Below are 16,795 nucleotides of genomic sequence, written 5' to 3' on the forward strand. Positions count from 1 at the left end.
TACTGTACTGGACTCTACTGTACTGGACTCTACTGTACTGGACTCTACTGTACTGGACTTTGATATCCAACCTATTGAAAAATAGACGTTCCTGACCAACCAAATGTGGTCTTGTTTGGGGGCATAGCTCAATAATAGAAAGTGGGTAGAATAAGACCCAAATATACAAAGGAGGATATTGCATATTTTTACCTTTGAGTACCTATTCAGATACCATTAATAGAATGACATTCATATCCATAATTATGCACTTCTGTGTACTACAGATTAGGGACCCATGATGTAATTCTGTTAGCGGGTGTAAATCCACTTCACTTACTGTGGTTCAATAACCAAAATAGATTTTTTCAAACTCAAGTTGTCATGTCATAGCTGACACCCCATTCTTTCTGCAGACATCTTTCAATCTTAATTCAGAGCAGATAGTTAAGAGTTTTGGGGAAAACGTGGTTGCATAAAACCTTGAGGGAGATTTTACTGAAATGATCTTACCAACTTCTGCACAGTTCTTACAGTACATTTATTTTTGTAAATGTGTTTGTGTAAATTGTTAAAACTAGTAATTGTGCATAGAGTTGTGTGGTTTGTTCAACTTAGAAATCAATGATTTTTGTTTGGCATATATTTTAAATGAAAAATCATCTCAGCGCAATTCTGTTACCATGGAATTAACCACAGGAAGAAAATCTGCAGTCAAAAAAAAGAGTGGTGACGCAAACAGACACGCAGAGACAGACAGGCAGAGACAGACAGGCAGAGACAGACAGGCAGAGACAGACAGGCAGAGACAGACACGCAGAGACAGACACGCAGAGACAGACACGCAGAGACAGACAGGCAGAGACAGACAGGCAGAGACAGACAGGCAGAGACAGACAGGCAGAGACAGACAGGCAGAGACAGACACGCAGAGACAGACAGGCAGAGACAGACAGGCAGAGACAGACAGGCAGAGACAGACACGCAGAGACAGACACGCAGAGACAGACACGCAGAGACAGACAGGCAGAGACAGACAGGCAGAGACAGACAGGCAGAGACAGACAGGCAGAGACAGACACGCAGAGACAGACAGGCAGAGACAGACACGCAGAGACAGACACGCAGAGACAGACAGGCAGAGACAGACACGCAGAGACAGACAGGCAGAGACAGACAGGCAGAGACAGACAGGCAGAGACAGACAGGCAGAGACAGACACGCAGAGACAGACACGCAGAGACAGACACGCAGAGACAGACAGGCAGAGACAGACAGGCAGAGACAGACACGCAGAGACAGACAGGCAGAGACAGACAGGCAGAGACAGACACGCAGAGACAGACAGGCAGAGACAGACAGGCAGAGACAGACAGGCAGAGACAGACACGCAGAGACAGACAGGCAGAGACAGATACGCAGAGACAGACACGCAGAGACAGACACGCAGAGACAGACACGCAGAGACAGACAGGCAGAGACAGACAGGCAGAGACAGACACGCAGAGACAGACAGGCAGAGACAGACACGCAGAGACAGACAGGCAGAGACAGACACGCAGAGACAGACACGCAGAGACAGACACGCAGAGACAGACACGCAGAGACAGACACGCAGAGACAGACAGGCAGAGACAGACACGCAGAGACAGACACGCAGAGACAGACACGCAGAGACAGACACGCAGAGACAGACACGCAGAGGCAGACACGCAGAGGCATACACGCAGAGGCATACACGCAGAGGCAGACACGCAGAGGCAGACACGCAGAGACAGACACGCAGAGGCAGAGACGCAGAGGCAGAGACGCAGAGGCAGAGACGCAGAGGCATACACGCAGAGGCATACACGCAGAGGCATACACGCAGAGGCATACACGCAGAGACATACACACAGAGACATACACGCAGAGACATACACGCAGAGACAGAGAGAGGGAGAGAAACAGGGTACAGAGTGACAGAGCAGTGTCTGTGTTCCTGTCTGTCCGTCACCACTAGGCTTAGCTCTGGGAGGAGTAGAGAGGTCGCTTGAGAGAGTCAACGTAGGCAGTGTGCCCAGCCCCAGACCTCTGTCACATGCTCCACAGCCCAGTACAGAACAGTACAGAGTCGGATCAGCAACTTCCCAGCAGGAAGGAACCGTCCCTCCAGGGTTAGAGCTGCCCAACCACAACTACCCCCAAGTTTATTTTATAAAGCCAATTACATCAGCAGTTGTCACGGCCTGGAGTATTATAATTTATTATGACGATGGTTGCTGTCATCATCATTTATCGTGATTTATGTTCATTAATCATGACACTGCAAGGTAACAACTCGTGAGGACTTATCCCTGTGTCTCTGTGCCATGCTGGAGAGGTGCCAGGATGTCACGGCCTGGCAATACCAGGATGTCACGGCCTGGCAATACCAGGATGTCACGGCCTGGCAATACCAGGATGTCACGGCCTGGCAATACCAGGATGTCACGGCCTGGCATTACCAGGATGTCACGGCCTGGCATTACCAGGATGTCACGGCCTGGCATTACCAGGATGTCACGGCCTGGCATTACCAGGATGTCACGGCCTGGCATTACCAGGATGTCACGGCCTGGCATTACCAGGATGTCATGGCCAGGCATTACCAGGATGTCACGGCCTGGCATTACCAGGATGTCACGGCCTGGCATTACCAGGATGTCACGGCCTGGCATTACCAGGTGTGAGGCACTAAAAGAGAGAGAAGGAAAGTGAAAAAGAGAAAGAAGGAGAGCGAGAAAGTGAGAGAAAACGAGAGAGAAGAGTGAGACAGAGAGATAGAGTGAAGAGAGTGAGACAGAGAAAGAGAGAGAAGGAGAGTGAGACAGAGAGAGAAAGATAGAGACGGAGAGAGAAAAAGAGAGAGACAGAGAGACAGAAAAAGAGAGAGACAGAGAGAGACGGAGAAAAAAAAAGAGAGAGACAGAGAGAGACGGAGAGTGAGACAGAGAGAGAAAGGAGAGAGAGAGAGACAGAGAGAGAGAGAGAGGGAGAAAGAGAGAGAGGGAGAAAGGGAGAGAAGGAGAATGAGGCAGAGAGAGAGCGAAAAAGAGAGAGAAGGAAAGAGAGAAAGTCAGAGAATCAGGTCAGAAAACAAACGGAGCAGCATACCTAAAAACCCACAAATGAAGGACTGAATTAGAATGTGAAATGAGTTGTGATTACCAAACTCACTGAAAGGGACTGTAAGCTCGGGGGAGCTGTCATTGTCAACGCAGCACAGAACATGAATGAATAAGCAGGCATCATCCAGCTCCTAGCCGCCACTACAACCCACATTTGCATAGAGAGATGCCACAGGTGTCTGCTTTACATCGCTGAGGTCTTCACCCCACATAAAAGCCATGATACTCCATAATAATACTCTACACCGCGCCATAATAATACTCCATAACACTCCGCACTACTTCATAATACTCCATAATACTCCATAATGCTCCATAATAATACTTCATAATGCCCCACACTGCTTCATGATACTCCACGCTACTCCATAATAATACTCCACACCACCCCATACCAATACTCCACACTACTCCATAGTACTACACACTACTCCATAACAATACTCCACACTAGTCCATAGTAATAATCCACACTACCCTATAATAATACTCCAAACTACTTCATAATAGAACTCCATAATACTCCACACTACCCCATAATAATACGCTGTGTTACTCCATAATCCTACTCCACACTTCTCCATAATAATACTCCATAAAACTCCACACGGCTCCATAATAATACTCCACACTTCCTCGTAGTAATACTCCAAACGACCCCATAATAATAATCCACAATACTCTGCGCTGCACCATAATAATACTCCACGCTACTCCATAATAGTACTCCACCCTGCTCCATAATAATACTCCACCCGCTCCATAATAATACTCCACCCGCTCCATAATAATACTCCACCCTACTCCATAATATTCCACCCTGCTCTATAATTCCCATCTTGCTCCATACTCTGCGATGCTCCGTAATAATACTCTGCACTACTCCGTAATAATGCTCCACACTACTCCATAATAATACTCCACACTACTACATAATAATACTCCATACTACTCCATAATAATACTACGTGCTGCTCCATGATAATACTCCACGCTACTCCACAATACTCCATGCTACCCCATAATAATACTCCATACTACTCCACAATAATACTATGTGCTGCTGCATGGTAATACTCCACGCTACTCCATAATAATACTCCACACTGCTCCATAATAATACTCCACACTGCTCTGTAGTAATACTCCACACTGCTCTGTAATAATACTCCACACTGCTCTGTAATAATACTCCACACTGCTCTGTAATAATACTCCACACTGCTCCGCAATAATACTCCACACTGCTCCGCAATAATACTCCACACTGCTCTGTAGTAATACTCCACACTGCTCTGTAATAATACTCCACACTGCTCTGTAATAATACTCCACGCTACTCCATAATAATACCCCACACTGCTCCGTAATAATACTCCACACTGCTCTGTAATAATAATCCACACTGCTCTGTAGTAATACTCCACACTGCTCTGTAATAATACTCCACACTGCTCTGTAATAATACTCCACACTGCTCTGTAATAATACCCCATACTGCCCCATAATAATAATAATAATCCACACTGCTCTGTAATAATACTCCACACTGCTCTGTAATAATACTCCATGCTACTCCATAATAATACTCTATTGCTCCATAATAATATTCCACACTACCCAATAATAATACTCCATACTACTCCATAATAATACTCAATGCTGCTCCATGGTAATACTCCACGCTACTCCATAATAATACCCCACACTACTCCATAATAATACCCCACACTGCTCTGTAATAATACTCCACACTGCACTGTAATAATACTCCACACTGCTCTGTAATAATACTCCACACTGCTCTGTAATAATACTCCACACTGCTCTGTAATAATACTCCACACTGCTCTGTAATAATACCCTACACTGCTCCATAATAATACCCCACACTGCTCCGTAATAATACCCCACACTGCTCTGTAATAATACTCCACACTGCTCCGTAATAATACCCCACACTGCTCTGTAATAATACCCCACACTGCTCTGTAATAATACTCCACACTGCACTGTAATAATACTCCACACTGCTCTGTAATAATACTCCACACTGCTCTGTAATAATACTCCACACTGCTCTGTAATAATACTCCACACTGCTCTGTAATAATACCCTACACTGCTCTGTAATAATACTCCACACTGCTCCATAATAATACTCCACCCCGCTCCATAATAATACTCCACCCTACTCCATAATATTCCACCCTGCTCTATAATTCCCATCTTGCTCCGTACTCCGCGATGCTCCGTAACAATACTCTGCACTACTCCGTAATAATGCTCCACACTACTCCATAATAATACTCCACACTACTCCATAATAATACTCAGTGCTGCTCCATGATAATACTCCATGCTACCCCATAATAATACTCCACACTACTCCACAATAATACTCTATGCTGCCGCATGGTAATACTCCACGCTACTCCATAATAATACTCCACACTGCTCTGTAGTAATACGCCACGCTGCTCTGTAGTAATACTCCACGCTACTCCATAATAATACCCCACACTGCTCCATAGGAATACTCCACACTGCTCTGTAATAATACCCCACACTGCTCCATAATAATACCCCAAACTGCTCCATAATAATACTCCACACTGCTCTGTAATAATACTCCACGCTACTCCATAATAATACCCCACACTGCTCCATAATAATACTCCACACTGCTCTGTAGTAATACTCCACACTGCTCTGTAGTAATACTCCATGCTACTCCATAATAATACCTCACACTGCTCCATAATAATAATAATAATCCACACTGCTCTGTAATAATACTCCACACTGCTCTTTAGTAATACTCCACACTGCTCCGTAATAATACTCCACACTACCCCATAATAATACTCCATACTACTCAATAATAGTACTCCACACTACTCCATAATACTCCACACTACTCCATAATGCTCTGTAATAATCCATGCTACTCCACGCTGCCCCATAATAGTACTCCAATCAATCACTACCGCGTACATACATGTAGCTAATCAATCACTACCGCGTACATACATGTAGCTAATCAATCACTACCGCGTACATACATGTAGCTAATCAATCACTACCGCGTACATACAAATGAAGTCGGAAGTCTACATACACCTTAGCCAAAAACATGTAAACTCAGTTTTTCACAAGTCCTGACATTTAATCCTAGTAAATATTCCGTCTTAGTTAGGATGACCACTTTATTTTAAGAATGTGAAATGTTCGAATAATAGTAGAGAGATTCATATTTTATTTATTTCATCACATTCCCAATGGGTCAGAAGTTTACTTACACTCAATTAGTATTTGCTAGCATTGCCTTTAAATTCTTTAACTTGGGTCAAATGTTTTGGATAGCCTTCCACAAGCTTCCCACAATAAGTTGGGTGAATTTTGGCCCATTCCTCCTGACAGAGCTGGTTTAATTGAGTCAGGTTTGTAGGCCTCCTTGCTCGCACATGCTTTTTCAGTTCTGCCCACAAATGTTCTATAGGCTTGAGGTCAGGGCTTTGTGATGGCCACTCCAATACCTTGACTTTGTTGTCCTTAAGCCATTTTACCACAACTTTGAAAGTATGCCTGGGGTCATTGTCCATTTGGAAGACCCATCATTTTTCTGCCTCATGATTCCATCTATTTTGTGAAGTGCACCTCCTGCAGCAAAGCACCCCCACAACATGATGCTGTCTCGAGGAGACAGAACACGTCTCCTTCCTGAGTGGTATGAATGCGTGGTCGCAATACTACTTGCGTACTATTGTTGTTACAGATGAACATGGTACCTTCAGGCGTTTGGAAATTGCTCCCAAGGATGAACAAGACTTGTGGAGGTCTACAAATGTTTTCTGAGGTCTTGGCTGATTTCTTTAGATTTTCCCATGATGTCAAGCAAAGAGGCACTGAGTTTGAAGGTAGGCCTTGAAATTCATCCACAGGTACACCTCCAATTGACTCAAATGATGTCAATTAGCCTACCAGAAGCTTCTAAAGCCATGACATCATTTTCTGGAATTTTCCAAGCTGTTTAAAGGCAGTCAACTTAGTGTACTTCTGACCCACTGGAATTGTGATGCAGTGAATTATAAGTGAAATAATCGGTCTGTAAACAATTGTTGGAAAAAATATTTGTATCATGCACTAAGCAGATGTCCTAACCAACTTGCCAAAACTATAGTTTGTTAACAAGAAATGTGGAGTCGTTGAAAACTAGTTTTAATGACTCCAACCTAAGTGTATGTAAACTCCCAACTTCAACTGTACATGTAGCTAATCAATCAGTCAACTACCATCCCTCCTAAAGCAGCCTCCTACACTCCCACCTCATGCCATCTCCTCCAGTCTAACCAGCTCTGTATTCCTTTCATTCTGATCACGCACTGTATAGTACATCTCAGAACCTGGGTGGTGAAGCTTGGGCTGACGTTAGCCTTAATGCCCCCCCCGCCTATCCAGACTCCGAAAATGTTCTCCCTCCATCCCACCCCTCCATCCCACTGAGCCGCTGTCATGTTCCATCAAACCATGACCGTCAGAGACGGAGGAGAGGTATGTCTGTTCTCTGTACCCATCTATCATCTCAAATATTCAACATTCATCTCTCTCTCTCTACCTATCTCTCTCCCTCCCATCTTTACCGCTCTCTACCACTCCCACCCATCTCTCTACCTCTCCGTCCCATTTCTACTTCTTTACCTCTCCATCCCATCTCTCTACCTCTCTCTACCTCCCATCAATACCTCTGTCTACCTCTCTCTCCCTCCGGTCTTTACCTCACTCTACCTCCCTACCACTCGCATCTCTACCTCTCTCTACCTCCCAACCCCTCTCTCCCTCCCATCTCTACCTCCCTACCCCTCGCTCCCTCTTCACTCCAAACTCTACCACCCTACCCCTCCCTAGCCCTTGCTCCCTCTCCACACCCATCGCTACCTCGTTCTACATCCCTAACCCTCGCTCCCTCTCCCATCTCTACCCCTCTCCACCTCCCTTCCCCCTCTCAACTCCCCTGTCTCCCTCCCATCTCTTTCCCTCCCTACCCCTCTCTCATCTCTCCCTACCCATCTCTCCCTGTCTACTCCCATCTCTCACCCTCCCTACCACCTCTCTCCCTCTCCACTCCCCTGTCTCCCTCCCTCCCTCCCTACCCCTCTCTCATCTCTCCCTATCTATCTCTCCCTGTCCACTCCCATCTCTCCCCCTCCCTACCATCTCTCTCCCTCGCTACTCCCCTGTCATACAAGCCTCAGCACCCTCCCCAAGTTCCACATATTTGGAAACTGGTTACGACTCGCCGATCAGCCTACATCAATTATTAACACAAACACAGGTATACACACACACACACACCAGCATCTATCTACCATTGGAGAGCGGGTTTACAGTGCAAAAATACCAACATAGTCCTTTTACACTGAGCACTGAAAGCATGACAAAAGCAAGGTAGATACTAATGCTTGTGAAAGTATACAAACACACACGGTCCTTCTCTGCTACTCTCCGTACTTAAAGAGACTTTTAGCTGATCCAGGAAATGTATATTCCTTTAACACCTCTGAAATCCACTGGGTTACAATCTTGGGCTGTGACGATACCAGTATTGTAATGTTTTTTCCATGGCAAAATTGAAAACACAGAGAAGACCAAACCTTTGGTCTTTTAAAAACCTGCTGGATGTAAAATATTGTGTGCTATAGTTTGGAAAATAAATAAATGTGATTCTGGATGACAACATAATTTTTATTTATTTAACCTTTGTTTAACTAGGCAAGTTAGACATAATGATGTTTGTTTCCAACATTAGGGAGGTTTTCCTAAACAAGTTAAATCCGCTTCGTATTTTGTTTCCTTGCCATGACACTAATGAGTATCGCGATACTGGTATCATCCCGGCCCCTTTACAATCCGCTGTTCAAACGAGACTCCATGCCCAATTTAAACCAACAGCTTCCCTCACACTAACTAGAACAGCCCATTAGAACAGCCCACTAGAACAGCCCACTAGAACAGCCCACTAGAACAGCCCACTAGAACAGCCCACGAGAACAGCCCAAGAGAACAGCCCACGAGAACAGCCCACGAGAAGAGCCCACGAGAAGAGCCCACGTGAAGAGCCCACTAGAAGAGCCCACTAGAACAGCCCACTAGAACTGCCCACTAGAACTGCCCACTAGAACAGGTGTGTGAATAATCTCCAATACAATACAGTAGCACATAAAACAATGACCATTAGCGTGTGTGTGTGTGTGTGTGTACCTACAGTCAGGCTTCGTCCCACGGAGGAGAGAGACAGTGCTAACATCCAGACTCAGAGCCAGCTCCACACTACAGCTGCTACCACTGGCTTCCTGTCCTATATGAGACACACACAGCGTAGCAACGGGCAATCAGCTGTGAGGGAGGTTCTCTCAAATACCCCACATGTCCACTCCCATCTCTGTGGCTGGCTGGCTGGCTGGCTGGCTCTCTCACACACACACACACACACACACACACACACACACACACACACACACACACACACACACACACACACACACACACACACAAAAGAGGATATGCAACCATCACATCTGCCTACACAAACAAACACACAGTGGCATGCAGCAATGCCTAGGTGCGCATGCACACACACACACACACATTGAGCTAAGGTAAAAATACACTGACTGTTTAATCCCGTGGGATTGTGTGATGTAAAGAGAGGAAGCAGGGCGAAGCACTCAGAACCAGCGTAGCAGCACTCACTATACTCTGTAGACCAGCATACATTAAAACTCCACGATAACCCTACTTTAGTCACACATTCCTTAACATCCCAGTCCTGACCATCCTCCTCACTCATTTCCTCTCCTTCTCCTCTTGTCCTGCACCCTCTTCTTCCTCTGCTTCCTCTCATCCTCTCTCCCTGTTCCTCCTTATTGACCTGACTTCACCATCTAACAGTCACCTCACTGTGTCTTATTGACCTGACTTCACCATCTAACAGTCACCTCACTGTGTCTTATTGACCTACCTTCACCATCTAACAGTCACCTCACTGTGTCTTATTGACCTGACTTCACCATCTAACAGTCACCTCACTGTGTCTTATTGACCTACCTTCACCATCTAACAGTCACCTCACTGTGTCTTATTGACCTGACTTCACCATCTAACAGTCACCTCACTGTGTCTTATTGACCTGACTTCACCATCTAACAGTCACCTCACTGTGTCTTATTGACCTGACTTCACCATCAAACAGTCACCTCACTGTGCGTCCTTCTCTCCTTACGTCTCCTCATATTCCTCCCTCACATTGTCTCCCCTTCCTATTCTTTTCAATAACTACCAAGCAAGAGAAGGCAGCATAACATGCTAAAACGAGCAGTGTTGAGATGCCAACCTTTTCAGTTATGTGGGTTAATGAGGACATAGAGCCACAGTGAATGCACAACCAGCCCACAGCGACCAATTACAACCAACACAGGGGTCCAAAACATTTCTGCTGAGTGTGTGTTTGCCCTGTTGGGATGGTGGAGGCTAGAGCAATAGCTCACTAAGGATCACTATACACATTTACAGAACTAGTCAATGGCTTTGTAGGAACTCCCCTTAACACTAGAACCGCCCAGTGGTGTAAAGTAGTTAAGCAAAAATACTTTAAAGTTTTTTGGGGTATGTGTACTTTACTATTTATATTTTTGACAACTTTTACTTTTACTTCACTACATTCCTAAAGAAAATAATGTACTTTTTTCCCCTGACACTCAAAAGTACTCGTTACATTTTGATTGCTTAGCAAGACAGGAAAATGGTCCAATTCTGTCACATCTATTCCCGCTTCCATGCTCCGGCGTTCAACGTCACTGGTGTACTAACCACCGGTCCTGGCAACCCATCATCTACTCCTGGTTTTGTATTTACTCCATGTTCGTTCCTATTAAACTCAACCGACTGCACCTGCTTCCTGACTCCCTGCATCCCCGTTACAGAATACTACCTCACAAAATGGAAGCAGCAGCCAACTGACATACAGTGCCTTGCGAAAGTATTCGGCCCCCTTGAACTTTGCGACCTTTTGCCACATTTCAGGCTTCAAACATAAAGATATAAAACTGTATTTTTTGTGAAGAATCAACAACAAGTGGGACACAATCATGAAGTGGAACGACATTTATTGGATATTTCAAACTTTTTTAACAAATCAAAAAATGAAAAATTGGGCGTGCAAAATTATTCAGCCCCCTTAAGTTAATACTTTGTAGCGCCACCTTTTGCTGCGATTACAGCTGTAAGTCGCTTGGGGTATGTCTCTATCAGTTTTGCACATCGAGAGACTGAAATTTTTTCCCATTCCTCCTTGCAAAACAGCTCGAGCTCAGTGAGGTTGGATGGAGAGCATTTGTGAACAGCAGTTTTCAGTTCTTTCCACAGATTCTCGATTGGATTCAGGTCTGGACTTTGACTTGGCCATTCTAACACCTGGATATGTTTATTTTTGAACCATTCCATTGTAGATTTTGCTTTATGTTTTGGATCATTGTCTTGTTGGAAGACAAATCTCCGTCCCAGTCTCAGGTCTTTTGCAAACTCCATCAGGTTTTCTTCCAGAATGGTCCTGTATTTGGCTCCATCCATCTTTCCATCAATTTTAACCATCTTCCCTGTCCCTGCTGAAGAAAAGCAGGCCCAAACCATGATGCTGCCACCACCATGTTTGACAGTGGGGATGGTGTGTTCAGCTGTGTTGCTTTTACGCCAAACATAACGTTTTGCATTGTTGCCAAAAAGTTCAATTTTGGTTTCATCTGACCAGAGCACCTTCTTCCACATGTTTGATGTGTCTCCCAGGTGGCTTGTGGCAAACTTTAAACAACACTTTTTATGGATATCTTTAAGAAATGGCTTTCTTCTTGCCACTCTTCCATAAAGGCCAGATTTGTGCAATATACGACTGATTGTTGTCCTATGGACAGAGTCTCCCACCTCAGCTGTAGATCTCTGCAGTTCATCCAGAGTGATCATGGGCCTCTTGGCTGCATCTCTGATCAGTCTTATCCTTGTATGAGCTGAAAGTTTAGAGGGACGGCCAGGTCTTGGTAGATTTGCAGTGGTCTGATACTCCTTCCATTTCAATATTATCGCTTGCACAGTGCTCCTTGGGATGTTTAAAGCTTGGGAAATCTTTTTGTATCAAAATCCGGCTTTAAACTTCTTCACAACAGTATCTCGGACCTGCCTGGTGTGTTCCTTGTTCTTCATGATGCTCTCTGCGCTTTTAACGGACCTCTGAGACTATCACAGTGCAGGTGCATTTATCATCATTAGTCATTTAGGTCAACATTGGATCATTCAGAGAACCTCACTGAACTTCTGGAGAGAGTTGAAAGTAAAGGGGCTGAATAATTTTGCACGCCCAATTTTTCAGTTTTTGATTTGTTAAAACAGTTTGAAATATCCAATAAATGTCATGAGATGGATGAGGTCCTCCGCATTCTTCAACGTCTAGATCTTACTCAAGGAGCGTCACCTTCAACGAGCAGAGGATCCTGTACCATGAGTTGACCCAGTGAGCCAGCACCCCAGCACATTCAGCAGTCTGCCTAGGTCAGCCATGCCCATTTGTCCCTCCTGGACAAATATGATGGGACTCTATCAAAATGCCGTGGCTTCCTCCTCCAGTGCTCCCTCTATTTCGCTCATCAAGTGGGTGCCCCCACCACTGAGAGTTTATTATATTCTGCAGTTTTTATGACACTTACCTTTGTCAAATAACTTTTAAAAAATTCAGGAGGTGCAGCTCTTTTTTCCAGATGGCACTTTTTCAGCACATGACCACTTGCACAGCTTCATTGCTCTGGCACCTAATCAAAAACTGGTAACATATAAACTGTCACCAAATCACCCAAGAATGAGAGTTATTTCGAACAGGACAGTACCTGTGTGTTTGTTTCTCCGTCCTGGTCCACCCAGGCCGTAGGCAAGGTCAAGGATAGCAGGGTTCGGTACACGAATCGGGTTCTCGGTAGGTCCAGGTCCAAACGCCAACAGGTAAGTCCAAAACAATCCAGCTCATACACGGTAAATCCAGCCAATCTCTATTGTCTCTTTCTCTATTGTTCATAGATCCTTCCAGCACTCTCTCTCCCTTTTCCTGGTTTTTCTTGACCCTTTATCTGTGGGTCGGCTCCACCTTTGAGGGTTCCCCTTGCTTCTGGGACTTGTAGTTTTGGCGGTCGGCCATTTTGTGATCTGTAGTTCTGACAGGGGTGGCCATTTAGTGATCGGGCAGAGACCGTTTATTACTTCTGCTCTCACATATCTGCCATTTATCACTCGACCCCCTTCTTTGCCACACATCTCTCCCCCTAGATCCGACCACCTAGGTTGGGCTACCGCAGCAAAATATGCGTGCATGCGGGATAACCCATCCATGTTTCCCATTTCCTTCCCTGCTCTATGTTTCAAGTCAAAATGAAATGGTTGGAGACTCAAAAACCACCGCATCACCCGAGCATTCTTCTCTTTAGCTATATGCATCCAGGTGAGTGGGGCATGGTCACTGATGAGGGTGAAGTGGCGCCCCAGCAGGTAGTATTTCAGGCTTTCTAGAGCCCACTTTACTGCCAGCACCTCTTTCTCAACGACTGAGTAGTTGGTTTCCCATGGTTCCAGCTTCCTGCTTAAAAACAGGATGGGGTGTTCCACCCCTTCTACCTCTTGGGATAGCACTGCTCCCAAGCCGACCTCTGAGGCATCCGTCTGAACCACAAACTCTCTCTCAAAGTACCACCAGCACTGGATTACAGCAGAGAGCCTCCTGTAATGTCCTAAATGCTTTGTTGGGCCTTTCATCCCATTTGACCATGTTTGGCCCTCTGGCTCTAGTCATGTCGGTAAGTGGGGCGGCCACTGTGGCATAACTTGGGATGAACTTCCGGTAGTAAACGGTCAGCCCTAGGAAGGCTCGAACCTGCTTCTTATTTACTGGTTTCGGCCATTCTCTAATTGCCTTCACCTTCTTACGTTGGGGTTTGATTAACCCTCTTCCCACAGTGTATCCCAGATACTCTGTTTCCTCTAACCCCACATAACACTTGGCAGGGTTTGCCGTGAGCCCTGCCTTTCTAAGGGCGTCTAACACTGCCTGTACCCGGGGTAAGTGGGATTCCCAATCTGGGCTGTAGATCCCCACGTCATCTAAATAAGCTGCTGCGTATGCTTTGTGCGGTTTTAGGACTTTGTCCATGAGCCGTTGAAAGGTGGCTGGGGCCCCGTGTAAGCCGAATGGCATGACGGTGTATTGAAACAAACCGTCAGGGGTTGCAAATGCTGTCTTTTCTTTGGCCCTGTGGATCAGAGGAATTTGCCAGTACCCTTTTGTCAGATCAAGGGTCGTAATGTACCGAGCATTACCAATTTTCTCCAGTAGTTCATCTACTCGGGGCATGGGGTAGGCATCAAACTTGGAGATTTCATTTACCTTCCGAAAGTCGTTACAGAACCGCAAAGACCCATCGGGCTTGGAGACCATCACAATTGGGCTAGACCACTCACTATGTGACTCTTCGATCACTCCAGCTGTCAACATTTTCTCCGTCTCTGCTCTAATCGCGGCCTGTCGAGCCTCGGGTACGCGATATGGCCTCATACTCACTTTTCTCCCTGGTAGGGAAACAATATCATGAGCCGTAGCCTCAGTTCGGCCAGGTACCTCTGAAAACACATCTCTGTTTTTCTGGATCAGGGTCTTTACTTCCTGTACTTGTGCTGGGGACAGAGTGGGTGAAATATTTACTTCAGCTGTCTCCTGAGTGTGTGTGGGGTATGTGACCATTAGTGTTTCTCTCTCTCTCCATGCTTTTAACATGTTTATGTGATAAATCTGTTCCTGGGGCCGTCGACCTGGCTGTCGGATCCGATAATTGACTTCTCCTATTCTCTCCAGTACTTCATATGGTCCTTTCCATGTGGCTGGTAGTTTACACTCTACCGTGGGGATCAGCACTAACACCTTATCTCCCGGTTGAAATTCCCTCAGGGTAGCCTGTCGGTTATAAGTGTGCCGCTGGTGCTCCTGTGCTTGTCTCATGTGCTCTCTAACGATGGGCATGACTGTGGCTATCCTGTCTTGCATTGCCGTGACGTGCTCTATGACGCTAGTATACGGGGTGGATTGGTGCTCCCAGGTTTCCCGGGCGATGTCTAAGATTCCCCGGGGATGCCTCCCATATACCAGCTCAAAGGGAGAAAACCCCAGCGAGGCTTGAGGAACCTCTCTAATGGCAAACATCAGATACGGCAACATGCAATCCCAGTTTTTCCCATCCTTATCGATTACCTTCTTGAGCATTGACTTCAGGGTTCGGTTGAATCTCTCAACCAGCCCGTCCGTCTGAGGATGGTAAACCGATGTCCTCAACTGTTTCACCTGCCACAGTTTACAAAGGTCCGCCATAAGGTGGGACATAAAGGGGGTCCCCTGGTCGGTAAGGATCTCCTTTGGAACCCCTACCCTGGTGAACAAGAGCACTAATTCCTTTGCAATATTTTTGGAAGCCATCGTCCGAAGGGGAATGGCTTCTGGGTAGCGAGTGGCATAATCTAGAATGACCAGAATGTATTGGTGCCCTCTGGCGGATTTGGGTAGTGGACCCACTAAATCCATCGCTATCCTCTCAAATGGCGTTTCGATTATGGGGAGTGGCACTGACGGGCTTCTAACAGCTGGTCGGGGAGCTGTTAACTGGCACTCTCCACAATGCCGAGCCACTTCAGCTTGAATTCCTGGCCAGTAAAACCTCCTTACAATCCGGTCTCGGGTTTTGTCGATACCAAGGTGTCCACCCAGAATGTGCCCATGAGCTAGATCCAGTACTGTCCTCCGGTACTGAGTGGGAAAGTCTCTACCCAATATTACATCATATGGCATCTTTGGGACCACGCCGACCTCAATCCAGCAGACCGTCCTCTGTTTGTATGCTCACTAAGGCCGTGGGGTACAGACGGGTATCCCCATGAATGCATGTAACACTGATATCCTGTCTTGTATCCAGTTTATGATTCGGCACTAGGCTTGCAACGACCAGGTTTAGCATACTGCCGGAATCCAGCAGTGCTTCAACCTCTTTCCCTTCAACCTTCACCCTGCACATATGTTTGTTTCTTGATCTTTCAAGTACAGTGGTTACAACAGGACATGCATACCGTATATCATCTTCATTTTCACCGAGGTTACATTGCATTGGCTCTTCTTTAATAGGGCAGTAGGCTGCAATATGTCCCGGTTGATTACAATTGTAACAGATAATAGGGGTTCGGGGGGGGAGACCCCCTCGACACCCAGTCCCGGTTTCCGTTTTTTTCCTTAGTGTCTCGGCCTGATTCTGATTCTTTCCTCATGGCCCCACACTGCTCTCTTCCCCCTCTATATGTTGGGACAGCCTTACCCTGTCCGCTGGTTCACCCAGGCCTGGGGAACGGGAATCTTTCCTTCTGTGCCTGCTCAGCTGTTCCTGCCGTACAATACCGTTCAACCAGGCCCACGAGATGGTCGGCGGAAAGTACCTCGTTCTGGCCAACCCATCGTCTCACTTCTTGGGGTAGACCTCGCTGAAACTGGTTGACTACGATGGTCTCGACGATCTCGGCGGATGACCGGGTCTCTGGTCGCAACC

The 16,795-nt window shown here is 46.1% G+C and overlaps 1 protein-coding gene across 8 annotated transcripts in view; it reads right to left on the reverse strand.

Annotated features, from left to right (window-relative positions):
* LOC110525302 (multiple C2 and transmembrane domain-containing protein 1) overlaps window positions 1–16,795 on the reverse strand; it is a 246,940-nt gene that overhangs the window by 175,330 nt on the left and 54,815 nt on the right. For 3 of the 8 annotated variants that reach the window (XM_090237034.1, XM_090237035.1, XM_090237032.1), the window contains exon 2: window positions 9,394–9,486. The exons of 4 other annotated variants lie outside the window; for them this stretch is intronic. In XM_090237034.1, coding sequence (XP_090093160.1) covers window positions 9,394–9,435 — 42 coding nt within the window. In that variant the 5' untranslated portion in view covers window positions 9,436–9,486. Of the gene's footprint in view, window positions 1–9,393; window positions 9,487–13,057; window positions 13,187–16,795 lie in introns of those variants that run through there. One more of the 8 variants, XM_090237036.1, reaches the window with a different exon arrangement.

The sequence above is a fragment of the Oncorhynchus mykiss genome, chromosome 6, assembly GCF_057628025.1.
Source record: "Oncorhynchus mykiss isolate SJ-2025 chromosome 6, ASM5762802v1, whole genome shotgun sequence".
Classification (NCBI taxonomy): Eukaryota; Metazoa; Chordata; class Actinopteri; order Salmoniformes; family Salmonidae; genus Oncorhynchus; species Oncorhynchus mykiss.